At 45.7% G+C, this 19,831-nt stretch overlaps 1 protein-coding gene across 5 annotated transcripts in view; it reads right to left on the minus strand.

Annotated features, from left to right (window-relative positions):
- EPHA5 (EPH receptor A5) overlaps positions 1 to 19,831 on the minus strand; it is a 641,576-nt gene that overhangs the window by 95,604 nt on the left and 526,141 nt on the right. For all 5 annotated transcript variants that reach the window (XM_075352357.1, XM_075352380.1, XM_075352348.1 and 2 more), the window contains exons 6-7: positions 14,236 to 14,360; positions 11,719 to 11,878 (exon numbers count right to left, since the gene is read on the minus strand). In XM_075352357.1, the coding sequence (XP_075208472.1) occupies positions 11,719 to 11,878; positions 14,236 to 14,360 (285 nt within the window). The remainder of the gene's footprint in view (positions 1 to 11,718; positions 11,879 to 14,235; positions 14,361 to 19,831) is intronic.

Here is a 19,831-nt window from a genome sequence, read left to right on the forward strand (position 1 = left end):
CAAACAGCACAACGCAGGAAAATGTGGCGAGGACTGGACGAATGGCCACGAGGAGTAGAAGGACTAGAAAGGTGAGCAGTGAGGTGAGTATAACGATTTTTAATATTTTTACAGTTATATGTAGAGAATAACTTCTTCATAAATCAAATTTTCCAGGAAAAAAAATGCATGAACAGGCAATTTCAAATTTTTCCTGATCCACTCATCTTTCATTGTCAACCATATAACCTCTCATAACATTGCTTCTTGTTACCAGTATTTTTCTTTAAAGCACCAGTTTTTAATATTTCACTGCTTTAGTGGTGCTTTCATTGTAAATTCCCTGCCCCCTGTCATCTACCCATCATATTCTATTGCTGCCGCTCTGATCGGTCTCCAGCAGTTTCTGACCTGCTGGCAGCTCCAGTGTTTCATGGAGTGCGCTGGAGGTCACAAATCAATATAAATCTATGAGAGCCTCGTTCTGGCTCTCATAGAATTGCATTGGGAGGTTGTAATGTAACTCCTGACTTCCTGCCACTCAGAAGTTACAGTCACAAGATGGCACCATGAGACCATTGCGGCATCAGTAAAAGGTGAGGTCACTGGAAGGTGAGTATATGACAGGGAGCTTACATTTAAAGCGCCACTCCAGCGCTGAAAAAAAAAGCTGTGATGGTGCTGTAGTCTATTTGAATGCTTATCAAAGGATATCACCATCACTTAAAAGTACTAACTACTATATTTTCAAATTTTATATAGAACTTAGCCTTTGATTCCACTAGGGTTTGCTGTGGGCAGGATCACTGATATGAAGAAGTACAGTTCCTTCAATTTCCTACTCAAAGATACTGGCCCATATATATTAAAAATGGGTTGTCTTGAAAGTTAGACATCTTTTTTTAATCTTTTATACAGAAAGGTTTTCTTACTTGATGCCAAAAGGTAACTACACTATTTTTCTCCTTGTTCTTGTTTTTGGGATAGTACTACCAAATGGTATAATATATGGAGTAAAACATTCATGCATTTGATGTATGTATGTACAACATGGCAGTTTGTAAGTTGTGTATGAGTTTGGGTGCAGAAAGCACAATGATAATTACAGTTAGGTCCAGAAATATTTGGACAGTGACACAAGTTTTGTTATTTTAGCTGTTTACAAAAACATGTTCAGAAATACAATTATATATATAATATGGGCTGAAAGTGCACACTCCCAGCTGCAATATGAGAGTTTTCACATCCAAATCGGAGAAAGGGTTTAGGAATCATAGCTCTGTAATGCATAGCCTCCTCTTTTTCAAGGGACCAAAAGTAATTGGACAAGGGACTCTAAGGGCTGCAATTAACTCTGAAGGCGTCTCCCTCGTTAACCTGTAATCAATGAAGTAGTTAAAAGGTCCGGGGTTGATTACAAGTGTGTGGTTTTGCATTTGGAAGCTGTTGCTGTGACCAGACAACATGCGGTCTAAGGAACTCTCAATTGAGGTGAAGCAAAACATCCTGAAGGCTGAAAAAAAAGAAAAAAATCCATCAGAGAGATAGCAGACATGCTTGGAGTAGCAAAATCAACAGTCGGGTACATTCTGAGAAAAAAGGAATTGACTGGTGAGCTTGGGAACTCAAAAAGGCCTGGGCGTCCACGGATGACAACAGTGGTGGATGATCGCCGCATACTTTCTTTGGTGAAGAAGAACCCGTTCACAACATCAACTGAAGTCCAGAACACTCTCAGTGAAGTAGGTGTATCTGTCTCTAAGTCAACTGTAAAGAGAAGACTCCATGAAAGTAAATACAACGGGTTCACATCTAGATGCAAACCATTCATCAATTCCAAAAATAGACAGGCCAGAGTTAAATTTGCTGAAAAACACCTCATGAAGCCAGCTCAGTTCTGGAAAAGTATTCTATGGACAGATGAGACAAAGATCAACCTGTACCAGAATGATGGGAAGAAAAAAGTTTGGAGAAGAAAGGGAACGGCACATGATCCAAAGCACACCACATCCTCTGTAAAACATGGTGGAGGCAATGTGATGGCATGGGCATGCATGGCTTTCAATGGCACTGGGTCACTTGTGTTTATTGATGACATAACAGCAGACAAGAGTAGCCGGATGAATTCTGAAGTGTACCGGGATATACTTTCAGCCCAGATTCAGCCAAATGCCGCAAAGTTGATCGGACGGCGCTTCATAGTACTGATGGACAATGACCCCCATACAGCCATACAGCCATACAGCCAAAGCTACCCAGGAGTTCATGAGTGCAAAAAAGTGGAACATTCTTCAATGGCCAAGTCAATCACCAGATCTTAACCCAATTGAGCATGCATTTCACTTGCTCAAATCCAGACTTAAGAGGGAAAGACCCACAAACAAGCAAGACCTGAAGGCTGCGGCTGTAAAGGCCTGGCAAAGCATTAAGAAGGAGGAAACCCAGCGTTTGGTGATGTCCATGGGTTCCAGACTTAAGGCAGTGATTGCCTCCAAAGGATTCGCAACAAAATATTGAAAATAAAAATATTTTGTTTGGGTTTGGTTTATTTGTCCAATTACTTTTGACCTCCTAAAATGTGGAGTGTTTGTAAAGAAATGTGTACAATTCCTACAATTTCTATCAGATACTTTTGTGCAAACCTTCAAATTAAACGTTACAATCTGCACTTGAATTCTGTTGTAGAGGTTTCATTTCAAATCCAATGTGGTGGCATGCAGAGCCCAACTCGCGAAAATTGTGTCACTGTCCAAATATTTCTGGACCTAACTGTATGTCTCCAATTGCTTACTCTTACTCTTGTAACTTTCTGCCTAAAGAGTAACCATTGTTTTATTTATTTTTTCCATAAATCAGTAATACCTGTGAAAATAAGAAACTTTAGAATAATATATGTTATTATAGAAACCTGTAACTTTCTCTGCAAGGACTGATCATTCATTCTGAAAATTCTCAAATCTGAAATAAAATCTGTATTCAGAGAGACTTTCCCGTTATGGAGATGGCAGTTGGTGCTCAAAGTTTTATGAAGAGCTGAGATGGTCATTCAAGGACAGCTAGCAGCAGAATGTCTGTGTCTTCCTCAACCTCATCTCTTTCTCTTTTTCCATAGAATTTTACAAGCACCAATTGTCATCTCCTATCTCAATAAGGGGAAAACATATCTTCATTGAATACAGACTTATTTTACCTATGAATTGAGAGAGAAAGATAATCCAGGAGGAGGGAAATGCGAACTTGTTGGATAAGATCTGTTCCTAAGTTTTTATAATTTTTTATGTGCACTATTGATTTATGAAATAAAAATTTAAATCAGGGTTACTCTTTAATGTCTTCACACTCATTGTTCTGCAATTCCCCTATTCAGGGACAATAAACACATGACTAGCCTAAAGCGGGCTTTACACGCTACAATATATCTAACGATGTGTCGGCGGGGTCACGTCGTAAGTGACACACATCCGGCATCGTTAGAGATATCGTAGCGTGTGACACCTATGTGCGACCCTGATTGTGCGTTAAAACGTTGATCACATACACGTCGTTCATTTTCTTAAAATTGAACGTCCGATTGTTCAATGTTCCCAAGGCAGCACACATCGCTCCATGTGACACCCCAGGAACGATGAACACAGCTTACTTGCATCCCGACGGCAATGCTGAAGGAACGAGGTGGGCGGGATGTTTACGTCCCGCTCTTCTCCGCCCCTCCGCTTCTATTGGCCGGCCGCTGTGTGACGTCGCTGTGACGCTGAACGTCCCTCCCCCTTCAGGAAGTGGATGTTCGCTGGCCACAGCCAGGTCGTATGGAAGGTAAGTACGTGTGACGAGGTGTATTCGTTTGTGCGACATGGGCAACAAATTGACCGTGCCGCAAATACAATGGGGGCGGGTGCGATCGCATACGAGATCGCATATGAAATTGTAACGTGTAAAGCAGGCTTAAGGCAGAAGGTAATGCAAAGTACAAGACATCTCACAAGCTAGAAATAAATATGGTGCTGTGACTGCAAGGGGAATCGTGTTATATAGGCATTTCAGTTAAAGGCAACCTGTCATGTAAAAAAAAATTTATTACTTGCAGCTATAGGGTTAATCTGTAGGTTAATAGCATTCGGATGCGGCCCGCTTCCTGCACTTAATTGCCTCCCAGCAATGAGGCTTTAACTTCTTTCCTCCAGGCAGCCTTGGACTCTTAGTCATTGGAGTAGTAGTGGTAGAGCATCAGTCACCACTTTGTGTGCATAGTGGGCGACAGCTATAACTGCACCCTCAATACTCACTGAAGCTCTCGCTAATCATGAGGTGGGTGTCAGTCAGTGTTGAGGATGTGGTTACAGCCCCTGCTCACTATGCAGAGAGCAGTGAAGCCACGCCACCATTACCTCTATGACCTGAAACCTGAGGTTGCCAGGAGGACTAAAGTTAATTTCCTCCTGGCAGCGGGGCTCTCAGTGCGGTGGCCACACGTCCCAGAACTATTAACTGATTATTAACAGTATTTGTTTTCATGACAAATTCCCTTTAATACATTAGGATGTAAATGATCTTAGGGGTACTTTGCACATTGCGACATCGCTACTGCGATATCGTCGGGGTCAAATCGAAAGTGACGCACATCCGGCGCCGGTAACGATGTTGCAACGTGTAAAGCCTAGATGCGCCGATAAACGATCGCAAAAGCGTCAAAAATCGGTGATCTGTGTAGTGTCGGACATTTTCATAATGTCGCACCAATAGGAGATACGATGTTGTTCCTCGTTCCTGCGGCAGCACACATCGCTGTGTGTGAAGCCGCAGGAGCAAGGAACATCTCCTTACCTGCCTCCACTGCCCCTCCGCTTCTATTGGCCACCTGCCGTGTGATGTCGCTGTGACACCGCATGACCGGCCCCCTTAGGAAGGAGACGGGTCGCCGGCCAGTGCGACGTCGCAGGGCAGGTAAGTGCGTGTGACACTGCCATAGCAATAATGTTCACTACGGCAGCTATCACAAGATATCGCATGTGCGACGGGGGCGGGTACTATCACGCTGGACATCGCTAGCCGATGCTAGCGATGTCGCAACATGCAAAGTACCCCTTACTGAATGTAAACCCTTTGGTGATAATTTTAAAAATGGTAAACTGTTACGAGGGGGACCCGGGGAAGCGTGCCAAGATGGGAAATGGACTGCTTCCGCCGGTCAAGGTCCACTGTGCGGTGTAAGGGACCGCCGCTATGGTGGGTGAAGAGTGAGCGGGTTGCTGCTAGTGATCGTCTGGAATGTCACAGACGATCTATGTACACCGATCTGCCCTAACCCGTGAGGGTTGTATGGCACAGATCTCACGGCTCGGTGTACCTGTTGCACGGGGAAGCACAGAGGTGCCCACGCACGTGTGCCAGTGGAAGTCACGAGAATATGGCACGAGGGTAGCACAGAGGTGCCCACGCACGTGTGCTTTCAATAACCAGGTGAGTCCAATGGAGACTTGAGGAGCTCACCTGGGACAGGAACACGGCCTGTTGACGGGGGTACTGCCGGAGCAGCAAGGCAGGAACACGGCCTGCAAACGAGGTACTGCCGGAGCAGCAAGGGCCAAGCCCACAAGAGACAGTAATGCCTGAGCAGTGGCGTGGCAGCACGCTGCCAGACATCCAAACATAGAAGGACGGTCGCGCGCCGCCATGATGGCAGGGGGAGCTTTTAAGGAGGTGCAGCTCCACCCGAGGGCGGGCGCGAGGCGGAGATGACGGACTTGACCCAATCAGGGTCCACGACGTCCCAGCCTGGCCAGTCAGGATTCACCACGTCACCAGCCTTGTCATCAAGCCGTGTGACGTCAGTGAGCGAATCAGGACCCACCACTCATTGCACATGTTCACCCTCCTGCCTCTGGGAAATAGAGGCGGGATCCTCGGTCTCACAATGTGGAGAGATAACGGGAATCTCACTGCTTCACTGAGCAGTAAACCTCTGCACATTGCGCAGCCTCGCAGACCTTCGGGGCCGCTGAGCAGGAGAGTCTGCGGCAGGCCAGGAATGGGAGACCGCTTCACTCCTTGTAACAGGAGAACCACTAGGTGTCACCCTTCTGCTGCCTCTCTGAGAAGGTATCTCCTGCACACTGCGCAGTCTGGCAGACCTTCGGCGCTGCTGAGCAGGAGTGCTCGTGGCAGGCAAGGAATGGGAGACTGCCTCAGTCCTTGCCTCAGGAGAGCCACGAGATGTAACATTACCCCCCCGTCTAGGCCCCCCCCTGTCCGTGCTCGAAGGCCGCTATCAAACCCGGGGCGCGGATATGATCCTCCAACTCCCAGGATCTATGCTCCGGACCACGGCTGGCCCACTCCACGAGGTAGTACCTCTTGCCCTGTATGACTTTTGTCTCCACAAGTTTTGCCACCTCAGGGTCGTCGGACGGGGAGTCGGTTTGAGCCGGCAGGGACCCCGAGAATTTATTAAGTCGTACGGGTTTCAGGAGGGACACGTGAAAGGTGTTGGCTATAGCCCAGCGTGGAGGGAGCTGGAGTCGATATGCCACTGGGTTTACCTGCTGTAGTACTTTAAACGGACCCAGAAACCTAGGGGCGAATTTGGCTGCCTGTACCCGTAGGTTAACATTCTTAGAGGACAGCCATACTAGGTCACCAGGGGTGAAGGATGGTGCAGGGCGGCGGCGAACATCAGCCGTTGTCACCATCCGGTCTTTAGCCCTTTTAAGAGCCTCTTGGGTGTCATCCCAGATCTCCCGGGCCTTGATCGCCCAATCCTCCACTCTAGTATCGGGTGACGTAATGGGCATCGGAACCGGGATTCTGGGATGTTGTCCGTTATTGAGTAGGAACGGAGTCTGGCCAGAGGATTCATGGACCAAATTGTTAATGGCAAATTCGGCCCAAGGAAGGAGGTTAGCCCAGTTGTCGTGGTGCGCGGATATAAAATGGCGGAGGTAAGTTACCAAGGTCTGATTAGTCCTCTCCACTAGTCCATTGGTCTCGGGATGGTATGCGGAGGAGATGTTCAGCTCTATCTGCAGGAGCTTACAGAGCTCTCTCCAGAAGCGAGACGCGAACTGGGGACCCCGGTCGCTCACCACCTTGTCAGGCATGCCATGCAACCTAAATACATGCCGAATGAACAAGGTGGCGAGAGCACGTGACGTCGGGAGTCGTGGGAGAGGCACCAAGTGGACCATTTTAGAGAAGTGGTCCGTGATGACCCATACGACCCTGTGCCCTGCTGACTTGGGCAGATCTCCCAGGAAGTCCATCCCCACCACTTCCCAGGAACGATCCGGCACTGGCAGTGGGTGAAGAAGACCTGCCGGTCTCTGCCGGGACGGCTTATTCCGAGCACACGACATACAGGCTCCCACATATTCCTGTATGTCCTGGGGTAGTCTCGGCCACCAATAATGCCTGGTCACCAGGTCTCTGGTCCTTTTGACCCCGAAGTGACCCCCGACCTTGGAGGCATGGGCCCACGATAGCACCTCGTTCCGTAGTTCAGGGGGAACGAGGGTTTTGCCAGGTGGCACCTGGTCCAAAGAAGTGGGAGTGACCATCCTCAAGCTGTCCGGGGGTAGTATAAGACGAGGCTCCTCCTCGTCCTCCTCCAACACAACCATACAACGTGACAAGGCATCGGCCCGTACGTTCTTCTCACCGGCCAGGTGGCGGATAATAAAGCGGAACCGGGAGAAGAATAAAGACCAACGGGCCTGCCTTGGGTTCAGGCGTTGTGCTGTCTGGAGGTATGTGAGGTTTTTGTGGTCAGAAAATACCTCAAATGGATGCTTCGCACCCTCCAGGAGATGCCGCCATTCCTGGAATGCTAGTTTCATCGCCAGTAACTCCTTATCCCCTATGGAGTAGTTCCTCTCGGCCGGAGAAAAGGTCTTGGAGAAAAAGAAACACGGATGTTTCCTTCCTCGTTCGTTTTTCTGGTACAGGACTGCACCTGCACCGACCGAAGAGGCGTCTACCTCCAGTAGGAAGGGTTTGGAGATGTCTGGACGATGAAGGATGGGAGCTCTGGAGAAGTGAGTTTTGAGAGTGTGAAATGCCTCTACCGTTTCCCGTGTCCATGCTTTGGGATTAGCGCCCTTGCGGGTAAGGGCAATGATGGGTGCTGCCACCGTCGAGAAGTTGGGAATGAACTGGCGATAATAATTGATAAACCCCAAGAATCGCTGGATCGCCTTCAGCGAGCGGGGCTCAGGCCAGTTCATCACTGTCTCCAACTTCCCCGGATCCATTGCTAACCCCTGACTGGACACTATGTACCCCAGGAACGGCAAGGATTCCTGTTCAAAAACGCACTTTTCCAGCTTAGCATATAACGAATGGGTGCGGAGCCTCTTAAGTACTCGGATGACATCCCTCCGATGGGTGGTAAGATCGGGGGAGAAGATAAGAATGTCATCCAGGTATGCAACCACGGAAAGATACAAATCCCGGAAAATGTCATTCACAAAGTCTTGAAATACGGCGGGGGCATTGCAGAGTCCGAAGGGCATTACTAGATACTCGTAGTGACTGTCCCTGGTGTTAAAGGCGGTCTTCCACTCATCGCCCTTTCGGACTCGCACTAGATTATACGCCCCGCGTAGATCCAGCTTTGTGAAGACCTTTGCCCCGCGGAATCGATCAAATAGCTCAGTAATGAGGGGCAAAGGGTATTTGTTCTTGATTGTGATTGCATTTAATCCCCTGTAATCGATACAGGGGCGCAGATCCCCTTCCTTCTTCTGCACAAAAAAGAACCCTGCACCAGCCGGTGAGATAGACTTGCGAATGAACCCCTTCGCCAGGCTGTCCTGAATATATTTGGACATAGCCTCTGTCTCTGGAGCAGAGAGTGGATACACTCTGCCCCTAGGGGGCTCGGAGCCTGGCTTCAGGTCTATTCGGCAATCATATGGCCGGTGGGCAGGAAGAGTATCTGCGGCCCTTTTGGAAAAGACATCCCTGTAGGCCTCATAAGGTGTCGGTAAACCCGGCCCCTCAGTATTCCCTGAGGACCCAACCGACCTAATGGTAGCGGGTGGTTCGGTAGTCACGAGGTGCTCTCTACAGGATCCTGCCCAGGATGAGATCTCCCCTGTTGCCCAGTTGAGTATAGGAGCATGCTGTCTCAACCAGGGAAGGCCCAGTAGAATCTCATCCGTCCCCCCTGGAAGCACCAGGAAGGACACCTGCTCATGGTGTCCCGGTGGTACATCCATCCTGAGAGGGATGGTGATCTGGGTGATAGGATCGAGTAGTATGGACCCGTCGACTACCCGGACCCTGAGTGGCTTGGGCAACAGAACCAGGGGAACTGAGTATCGGGTTGCCAGGGAGGTCGAGATGAAATTGCCTTCAGCGCCTGAGTCCAAGCAAGCCAGAGCAGAGAAGAGAGTAGTGCCGAACTGCAACTGGGCGCTGATAGTCAACCTAGAGGGAGAACCTGGGGCAGAGGAGACCACCTTGGACACCTCCATTGACTCCACGGAGTCGCCTACAGGACTGGCTGGGGGACCTGTCTGATGGAAGACGGGAGTCAGATGCTTTTTAGGCCGAGAAGACGTGGGTGCTGAAGAGACCTCGAGCCTTCGCTCCGCCTGGCGGATGTCTATGCGAGAGGCAACCTGAATCAAGGACTCTAAAGTGGCAGGCACCTCACGTGTGGCCAGTGCGTCTTTGACAAACCCTGCCAGGCCCTCCCAAAACACAGGGACAAGGACCTTATCCGGCCAGTCCAGCTCTGCGGCCAGTGTCCTAAAGTGTACAGCAAAGTCCCCGACTGAAGCAGACGCTTGCCGAAGTCGTAGGAGGCGCAGCGTGGAATCGTGGGTGACTTGAGGCCCGAGGAACACCATTCTCATGGCCCCAAGATAAGCTACTAAGTTATTCACCACACGATCTCCGCGCTCCCACAACGGCGTGGACCACTTCAGCGCTCTCCCTGTGAGCAGGGACTGGACGAAGGCTACCTTCGCCTTCTCGGTAGCGTAAAGAGTCGCGGACAGCTCTAAGTAGGTGGTAACCTGGTTTATAAAACCACGGCACTCAGAGCTGTTGCCGCTAAAGCGCTCTGGAAGCGCAAGGCGAGGAGACCTTCCGCCCAATAGCACAGCCTGGGTAGCCGCCTGGGTGGCGACTGTCGTCAGAGTAGTCTTATCGGAGGAAGACTGCTCCACTGCTGCCAATCGTGACTCCAACTGCTGCACATAACGCAGCAACTGCTGCTGCTCTTCAGCCATAGCCAGACCTTTGGCGTGACCGTAATGTTACGAGGGGGACCCGGGGAAGCGTGCCAAGATGGGAAATGGACTGCTTCCGCCGGTCAAGGTCCACTGTGCGGTGTAAGGGACCGCCGCTATGGTGGGTGAAGAGTGAGCGGGTTGCTGCTAGCGATCGTCTGGAATGTCACAGACGATCTATGTACACCGATCTGCCCTAACCCGTGAGGGTTGTATGGCACAGATCTCACGGCTCGGTGTACCTGTTGCACGGGGAAGCACAGAGGTGCCCACGCACGTGTGCCAGTGGAAGTCACGAGAATATGACACGAGGGTAGCACAGAGGTGCCCACGCACGTGTGCTTTCAATAACCAGGTGAGTCCAATGGAGACTTGAGGAGCTCACCTGGGACAGGAACACGGCCTGTTGACGGGGGTACTGCCGGAGCAGCAAGGCAGGAACACGGCCTGCAAACGAGGTACTGCCGGAGCAGCAAGGGCCAAGCCCACAAGAGACAGTAATGCCTGAGCAGTGGCGTGGCAGCACGCTGCCAGACATCCAAACATAGAAGGACGGTCGCGCGCCGCCATGATGGCAGGGGGAGCTTTTAAGGAGGTGCAGCTCCACCCGAGGGCGGGCGCGAGGCGGAGATGACGGACTTGACCCAATCAGGGTCCACGACGTCCCAGCCTGGCCAGTCAGGATTCACCACGTCACCAGCCTTGTCATCAAGCCGTGTGACGTCAGTGAGCGAATCAGGACCCACCACTCATTGCACATGTTCACCCTCCTGCCTCTGGGAAATAGAGGCGGGATCCTCGGTCTCACAATGTGGAGAGATAACGAGAATCTCACTGCTTCCCTGAGCAGTAAACCTCTGCACATTGCGCAGCCTCGCAGACCTTCGGGGCCGCTGAGCAGGAGAGTCTGCGGCAGGCCAGGAATGGGAGACCGCTTCACTCCTTGTAACAGGAGAACCACTAGGTGTCACCCTTCTGCTGCCTCTCTGAGAAGGTATCTCCTGCACACTGCGCAGTCTGGCAGACCTTCGGCGCTGCTGAGCAGGAGTGCTCGTGGCAGGCAAGGAATGGGAGACTGCCTCAGTCCTTGCCTCAGGAGAGCCACGAGATGTAACAGTAAACACTATATAGTTTTGCCTGAAATCAATTTGCTAATATACAAGGTCTTAAAATTTCAAAGGGCACCTTATGTAAAGGGTCATTACAAACACTCTACATACAAGCAATGAAATGTACATCGGAGTTTTCTATAAATATTCCCCATAAAGACCAGCCTGAAATGTACACCCCATAGCCCCAGATGAAACAAGCAGAGAAAGCAAGATCCAACATGTTAACTTATCCAAGTGAGTGACACGAATGAGGCCTCTCCACTTAATGCATGGAGCCTGGGAGAGGAAATCTGGAGCAGTCTAAGAATGACAGTTCACTGTTATGGTATTGATCCGCTGACTCTTTCCACTAACTATTACATGGACATGAGCTGACAGTAATTAAAATGACTTACACACTGGGCTGGTTTCAAACTCAAATCTGCGACTGAAGGCACCGTACCCTGCGGCCGTGCGTGCCCGAATCTGGAATATGTAGGACGACGCAGCCTTTAGACTTTCTGATGTGATTTCTGTTTCCTTGGACTTGATAATTGTGTAGCTAGTTTCCTGGTCCTTGGTTTATATACAGAGACAAAAACAAAAATATGGTATTTCTTACTACAACAGAACGGAATAGAGAAAGGGTTAATTGCACAGCAACATTTCCCTCCTTATTACTAAATCCCATCCAGAAACTAGCTGTAATGCTTTAATTATAACCATAATATCCAGAATTTAGTATGCTTGTACCATGTAGATTAATTTCAGACAGCTTTATTGTGAGCCCATTTTAGCTCATATTGGGCTGGGCTCTGGGGGGATCTAGGTTGACCTGCAGGGTGTCTGGGTCTTGCTGTCAAAATTAGACTTCTAACATTTGAAAGATTATATTAAAAAATGTGAATTATATTTAAAAGATTACCCCTCCGAACGCCCATCATAATGCATACTAATTATTTACTAATTACTACATATTTATAAATATTAATCCAGGTGGAATTTGTTAAAAGAAAACTGAATTTTCAAAGTCCCATTCATAAGGTTTTTTTAACAGTCCTGTAAAAAAAATAAACTCCATATCTGGCAATAAAATAGATCATAAATAGATAACAAATGCACAAAAGGCGTCACTTTTTAAAGTATTTTTTTCTGGTTTCCTATTACTTCTCTGTAAAAATCCAATAATCTGATAATTAGCAATTGACAGTTCACAGGCACTTGCTGATTACCTTTGAGCAGAATTGCTCAAAATGTGACCAATGTAAGCTGTTTATTTGTAGAGATGTATTATGGACTCATGTTAAACAGTTCTGTAATATATCAATCATGGCTGACTCTTTGCCATCGCAGGCAAACCATTTTTGGTTCATTTTATGCCGTATATCAATTCTTCCTGGGTAAAACACTGTACCACACAGCACAGAGTCTAAAGGCCCCATTACACGCAGTGACATTGCTAACGAGATATCGTTGGGGTCACGGAATTCGTGACGCACATCCGGCCTCGTTAGCGACGTCGTTGCGTGTGACACCTAGGAACAAGTGTTAACAATCAAAAATACTCCCCTAATTGTTGATCGTTGACACGTCGTTCATTTCCCAAATATCGTTGCTGGTGCTGGACGCAGGTTGTTTGTCGTTCCTAAGGCAGCACACATCGCTACGTGTGACACCCCGGGAACGACGAACAACAATGTACCTGCGTCCTGCCGGCAATGAGGTGGGCGTGTTGTTAATGCGGCTTGTCTCCTCCCCTCCACTTCTTTTGGTGGGCTGCTGTGTGACATCACTGTGACGGCGCACGAATCTCCCCCTTAAAAAAGAGGTTGTTCGCCGCCCACAGCGACGTCGCTACGAAGGTAAGTATGTGTGACGCGTAATAGCGATATTGTGTGCCACGGGCAGCGATTAGCCCTTGACGCACAAACAACGGGGGCGGGTGCTTTCACGAGCAACATAGCTAGCGAAAACTTTTCTCCTTGCGGAGACTGACAAACCAATCTGGCTGCCAGTGAGGAGACTTATAGCTGCAATGTCCTCTGGGAAATATGTAAGTTGTCTCTTCAGGGAGGAAGGAGACAAACTCTAGCGCCACCTATTGCTATGTCCAATAGGTTGTGCTAGAGTTCATCTCCTTCCTCCATGAAGAGACAATTTACACAGTATAGAAGAACATGCTATGCTTATTGGTCCATAATAGGACTTTATTATGTTCGGAAGCCCTTAATGTTTTTACTCTTGTCTTTTTGCATGATTGATGTCATACAATATATTAAGACACCGTAACGATCTGTATTTTTCGAATTCGCCATGTATTAAGCCTAATGCCAATTTCTATTTATTTATTTTCCTTTGCTCACTTCTAACGTAACAGTTTATATCACTTCTTTGTTAGTAAGACTCTGTCTTATCACATCACATAATTGCTTTTGCCTGTGGCACAGTACAGGACTAGGAGAGAAAAATTACAGCCGCACGTGCTGTTAGGAAGTGGAAGATTTCAGACGTGCTTTCATTTCCTGGGCTTTGTTTCCATCTTTATCCAAGTAATCAATGACTTACAGTCGGCATTTTAAGTCAATTATGTACATGCAAAATGATTTCCAGCACTTGCTGGATGAGCTGGTATCACAATGTGTTATACCAACTTATAATGCATATACGCAGTACTATATATTCTATACTAATTCATTGGGGTGACCTTTCTTCAGATGAGCAATGTCTGCCAGCCTGAACTTTTAATGTGTTTTCCCAAGCCGACCTGCCACACTAATGAAAAACACACACTGGAAGTCACCCTGCTAATTTACTGCAGACACAATCAATTAGTAATCAATTTCCCTACGTAGTTGACGGAGGCTCCCCAACCAAGAAGAGTGCGTGAGAGCAAATAACACAAAGATATAATTGTACATTACAGAAGGTCAGACCTTTTCAAAGTATTTGATCTCATATTCCAGGATGATGCCGTTGGGTCGCTCTGGTTCCTGCCAAGACAAGGAAATGCTATTTCTGGAGATTTTTCCTTTCTTCACATGAGTGACTGGAGATGGAGCTGCAGATACAAAGGGAAAAATCATTAGCAGCTGAGAGAGTTTCCTTTCTTGCTTTTAGATATAGCTAAAAGATGAAAGCTTAATATCATCTATCCCCTATTCTCTCCATCTATATGTGTATATCTACCCATATGTCTGTCAATCTAATTCTATCTCTGCCGCAACTAACTGTTTATCTATAGAACAAAAATGGAGGCAGAACTCCAATTAAGAAGAGCGTAAAAAGACTGCATTTAATAGCCCATAAGGGCCATGTTTCAGTTCATAGTGTGAACCTTTCTTGACAAAGGATAGCACGATGTACCGACATGCCCCCATTATGGGCTATAAAAAGGCCGTTTTTTTACTTTCTTCTTATTTGGTGTTCTGTCTCCATTTTTTATATATATTTGGAGAATTTGTCTCAGGTTGGGAGGCTTGGCATCCTATATTTATATATTTGCTGTTGCAGTATCCGTTTTCATTTTTCCATCCTCCATCCATCCATCTATCATCTGTTTATTATCTCTCATCTATTTGTTTATAAATCTATCATCTATCTATTTATCTATTGATCTACAGTATCTTTATCTATCTATTTATCTATCTGTTTATAATCTATTTATTTATAATTTATTATCTATCTATCTATTTCATATCTAGCCATCTATTATTTATCCATCATCAATTATCTCTCTATATCTAGCTATTTCATATTCATCTATCTATATCTATCTATCTATCTATTATTTATCCATCATCTATCTATCTGTATCTATCTATTTCATAGCCATCTATCTATCTATCTATCTATCTATCTATCTATCTATCTATCTATCTATCTACAGTCATATGAAAACGTTTGGGCACCCCTATTAATGTTAACCTTTTTTCTTTATAACAATTTGGGTTTTTGCAACAACTATTTCAGTTTCATATATCTAATAACTCATGGACTGAGTAATATTTCTGGATTGAAATGAGGTTTATTGTATTAACAGAAAATGTGCAATCCGCAACTAAACTAAATAAAATTTAAACTAAATTTGACCGGTGCAAAAGTATGGGCACCCTTCTCAATTTCTTGATTTGAACACTCCTAACTACTTTTTACTGACTTACTAAAGCACTAAATTGATTTTGTAACCTCATTGAGCTTTGAACTTCATAGGCAGGTGTATCCAATCATGAGAAAAGGTATTTAAGGTGGCCACTTGCAAGTTGTTCTCCTATTTGAATTTCCTATGAAGAGTGGCATCATGGGCTCCTCAAAACAACTCTCAAATGATCTGAAAACAAAGATTATTCAACATAGTTGTTCAGGGGAAGGATACAAAAAGTTGCCTCAGAGATTTAAACTGTCAGTTTCCACAGTGAGGAACATAGTAAGGAAATGGAAAAACACAGGTACAGTTCTTGTTAAGCCCAGAAGTGGCAGGTCAAGAAAAATATCAGAAAGGCAGAGAAGAAGAATGGTGAGAACAGTCAAGGACAATCCACAGACCACCTCCAAAGACCTGCAGCATCATCTTGCTGCAGATGGTGTCAATGTGCATTGGTCAACAATACAGCGCACGTTGCAGGAGAAGCTGTATGGGAGAGTGATGCGAAAGAAGCCGTTTCTGCAAGCACGCCACAAACAGAGTCGCCTGAGGTATGCAAAAGCACATTTGGGCAAGCCAGTTACATTTTGGAAGAAGGTCCTGTGGACTGATGAAACAAAGATTGAGTTGTTTGGTCATACAAAAAGGCGTTATGCATGGTGGCAAAAAAACATGGCATTCCAAGAAAAGCACTTGCTACCCACAGTAAAATTTGGTGGAGGTTCCATCATGCTTTGGGGCTGTGTGGCCCATGCCGGCACCGGGATTCTTATTAAAGTTGAGGGTCGCATGGATTCAACTCACTATCAGCAGATTCTTGACAATAATGTGCAAGAATCAGTGACGAAGTTGAAGTTATGCAGGGGATGGATATTTCAGCAAGACAATGATCCAAAACACTGCTCCAAATCTACTCAGGCATTCATGCAGAGGAACAATTCCAATGTTCTGGAATGGCCATCCCAGTTCCCAGACCTGAATATCATTGAAAATCTGTGGGATGATTTGAAGCATGCTGTCCATACTCGGTGACTATCAAACTTAACTGAACTGGAATTGTTTTGTAAACCGGAATGGTCAAATATACCTTCATCGAGGATCCAGGAACTCATTAAAAGCTACAGGAAGCGACTAGAGGCTGTTATTTTTGCAAAAGGAGGATCTACAAAATATTAATGTCACTTTTATGTTGAGGTGCCCATACTTTTCACCGGTCAAATTTTGTTTAAATGCGGATTGCACATTTTCTGTTAGTACAATAAACCTCATTTCAATCCAGAAATATTACTCAGTGCATCAGTTATTAGATATATGAAACTGAAATAGCTGATGCAAAAACCCAAATTGTTACAAAGAAAAAAGGTTAACATTAATAGGGGTGCCCAAACTTTTTCATATGACTGTATCTATAAGTCTATATATTATCTATTTATCTATCTATCTTTCTAGTATCTATCTATCTATAAGTCTGTCTAGTATCTCTCTATCTAGTCTATTGTCCTTTTGAGGTAATTGAATTGCTACTTATTTGAGAAGTCTTCATCTCCTATCTCTACTGGCCACTGTTATGAGCACTGTCAATCACAGTTATCATCTTGGACTTAAGGACTCTTCAGTAGGCGCTGTACATGACTTTATTGTTAAATTGTCAATGATGTCTTTCAGTTACAGCTGGCCTAGTAATCAGCCAATCACTGGGAGTGGAGCTACAGGAACCCACAGAAATCAAGTGTTAATGCCAATGGAACATCCACTAGTCATACATTTGTATTATTACATAATAATCATTCAAATAAACAGTGAATTAAGAAATATATGGTCCAGTCTGTCAGAGGAAAAGCCACACTCTACAGTGGTTTAAGTTTAAGAGGGTGCTGAGTAATGGGCCTCTCCATATAAAGCCTAAAGCAGTGTTTCTCAACTTCAGTCCTCAAGGCCCACCAACACATCATGTTTTTAGGTTTTCCTCAATGTTAGACAGGGAATAATTCCATCACCTGTGCAACATTAAGTAAATCCTGAAAACCTGATTGAGGAAAACCTGAATACATGATCTGTTGGTTGGTCTTGAGGACTGGAGTTGAGAAACACTGGCCTAAAGGCTTATGGCAAGAGGTTTTTTAGAAAAGACAAACCCTTTAAAATGAAATATTTTTCACATTATTTGCAAGATATAAGTGTGATATGATGGTGTCCATTCTAATCCTCAAACGATGTATGTTATACACTATAGTACAGTATATTTATAAAATATATTGTAGGGGTTTTCTGGGACTTTACCATTGATGACCTATCCTTAGCATGGATCACCAATGTCTGATTGATTGAGGTGTGACATCCGGCACATCCGCCGATCAGCTGTTTCCGGTGTGTAGCAGAACAGCTCTGTTGATGGAATAGTTGCGGCTGTCAGGTACTGCACATGCGCCAACTAATGATTTGAATAGAGGCGGATATGCAGTATTCAGCCATGGCCACTATACAGCTCATGGAGCTGTGAATAGCTCTGGCCAGCAACAACGTGAACAGCCAATCACCGGGGGTGTTGGTTGTTGCACCCCCACTGATCAGACATTGATGACCTAGGCTAAGTACAGATTATCAATGTCTAAGTCCCGGACAACCCCTTCAAGATATGTTTATTATACTGTAAGTTATTTCTTGCTAATATTTAGGTCTGCATACACATTATCACACATGAAACAAATACACAAAAAATTTAGACCATATTTTTAGCCAAACTGAATTAAATTTGGACTAATAACCAAAATCATCATTACTGTGCAGGTGCAGAGAAAATGTCCAAAAAATAAATTTATCATTTTCAATTCAGTTACAGTTAATATCTACTTGGTATGTTATTTTACTTAGGAGTACCTAAAAAACCCTATGAATGAAGACATCCCATAACCAGTTCTAATAAATCGTGGAAAATAAACACCATATGGCTAGATAAACAGCAGAACTATCCTCCATATTCCTGCAGACCAGCTCTGAATAAAGCAGAGATAAAAAGAAGAAATAGAATACGCAGAGTAGATGATAAAGCCGGTAATTTTACCCCTTTGAGCTTTCTTTAATAGAAGTGTTAAAGTGTAACTGTGCGATAAAGACCAATTAAGTATATCAAATCGATCCCCAAGGTATTCAGATGATAGTGTCTTTGTATCCGGAGCACATCTGCGTTACAATGCACTGCGCTGGAGCAGAAAGGTGGAAGTATTCTGGAGTTTTCTTTCTCAAACAAAACGTAATTTAATCTCAGCATCTACACAAAGCCTGCAATCATTCCATCCTAAAAGTCTGCAACTAGATACTGCACTGTATGATTTAAAAGGAAAAGTGCAATTGCACAGGAACCTGTTTTTAGAGGTCACTATTAATGCAAGGGCAGCTCTCTCAGAATACCGGAGGGTTGCGCCACAGTGACACTAAACTGTGCTCTAACGCATTTCGGAAAACAAAACAACATAAACCGTCCCTTTCTGTCTGAAAGATATGTTATTATTATGACACGGACATCATACTAGGCTTTTTCTGCAAGCACAGGCTACGCTTAACTTCAGATTTATTTTTCTATATAGTATAATAGAGTGGAATAAATAGATTGTAGAAACATATAGGGCTGGCATCAACACCCAGCGAACCCCGGTAAGTGTTGGGACCACTGTACTTGAGTAGGCATCTTGGCCCAGATTTTCATCAGCGACATCTACTGTACATGCTCCAACCAAATCAGGCATTGCCTGTGTGAGGGTGACCCAGGTCGAGGCTTGGACCCCAGGTGCCCCATTCTCCAGCAGCTAAACACAGCTGATAGTATTATTTGAGAATAGAATAGATTTTATACATTGCAGCAGCAAGGTCTATAAGGCAATAATCACTATCACTTCTACAGCAGCTCTCCTTACACTGTCTCCGAGGTAGAGTTGGTGATTGTCACATCTAAAGGTCTTAAGGCCCTGTTACACATAGCGATGTTGCTAGCGAGATCGCTGAAACATCACAGGTTTTGTGACGCAACAGCGACCTCGCTAGCGCTCTTGCTATGTGTGGCACATAGCAGCGACCGGCCCCCCGCTGTGCTATCGCCGATCGTACCTGAATGTCCTGGTTCATGTTTTGATTGTTGGTGCCCCACTGGGCAGCACGCATCGCTGTGTTTAATGCCATAACAACGACAAGCGACCTCATTGGCATGCCTGGGTGGAAACACTATGCCTCTATCGAGGTCTGAGTTGTCAGAATAGCTGCTGTGTGATAGGGTCCCAATGACCACTGAGGTCGTTATACGGATCGCCGTATCATTGCTGCGTCGTTAATTAGATGTCTGTTTGCCAGCTCACTAGCGACCATGTAGCGATGTACCAGCGGTCCTGACCAAGTCG

The sequence above is a fragment of the Anomaloglossus baeobatrachus genome, chromosome 1 (genome assembly GCF_048569485.1).
Source record: "Anomaloglossus baeobatrachus isolate aAnoBae1 chromosome 1, aAnoBae1.hap1, whole genome shotgun sequence".
Taxonomy (NCBI): domain Eukaryota; kingdom Metazoa; phylum Chordata; class Amphibia; order Anura; family Aromobatidae; genus Anomaloglossus; species Anomaloglossus baeobatrachus.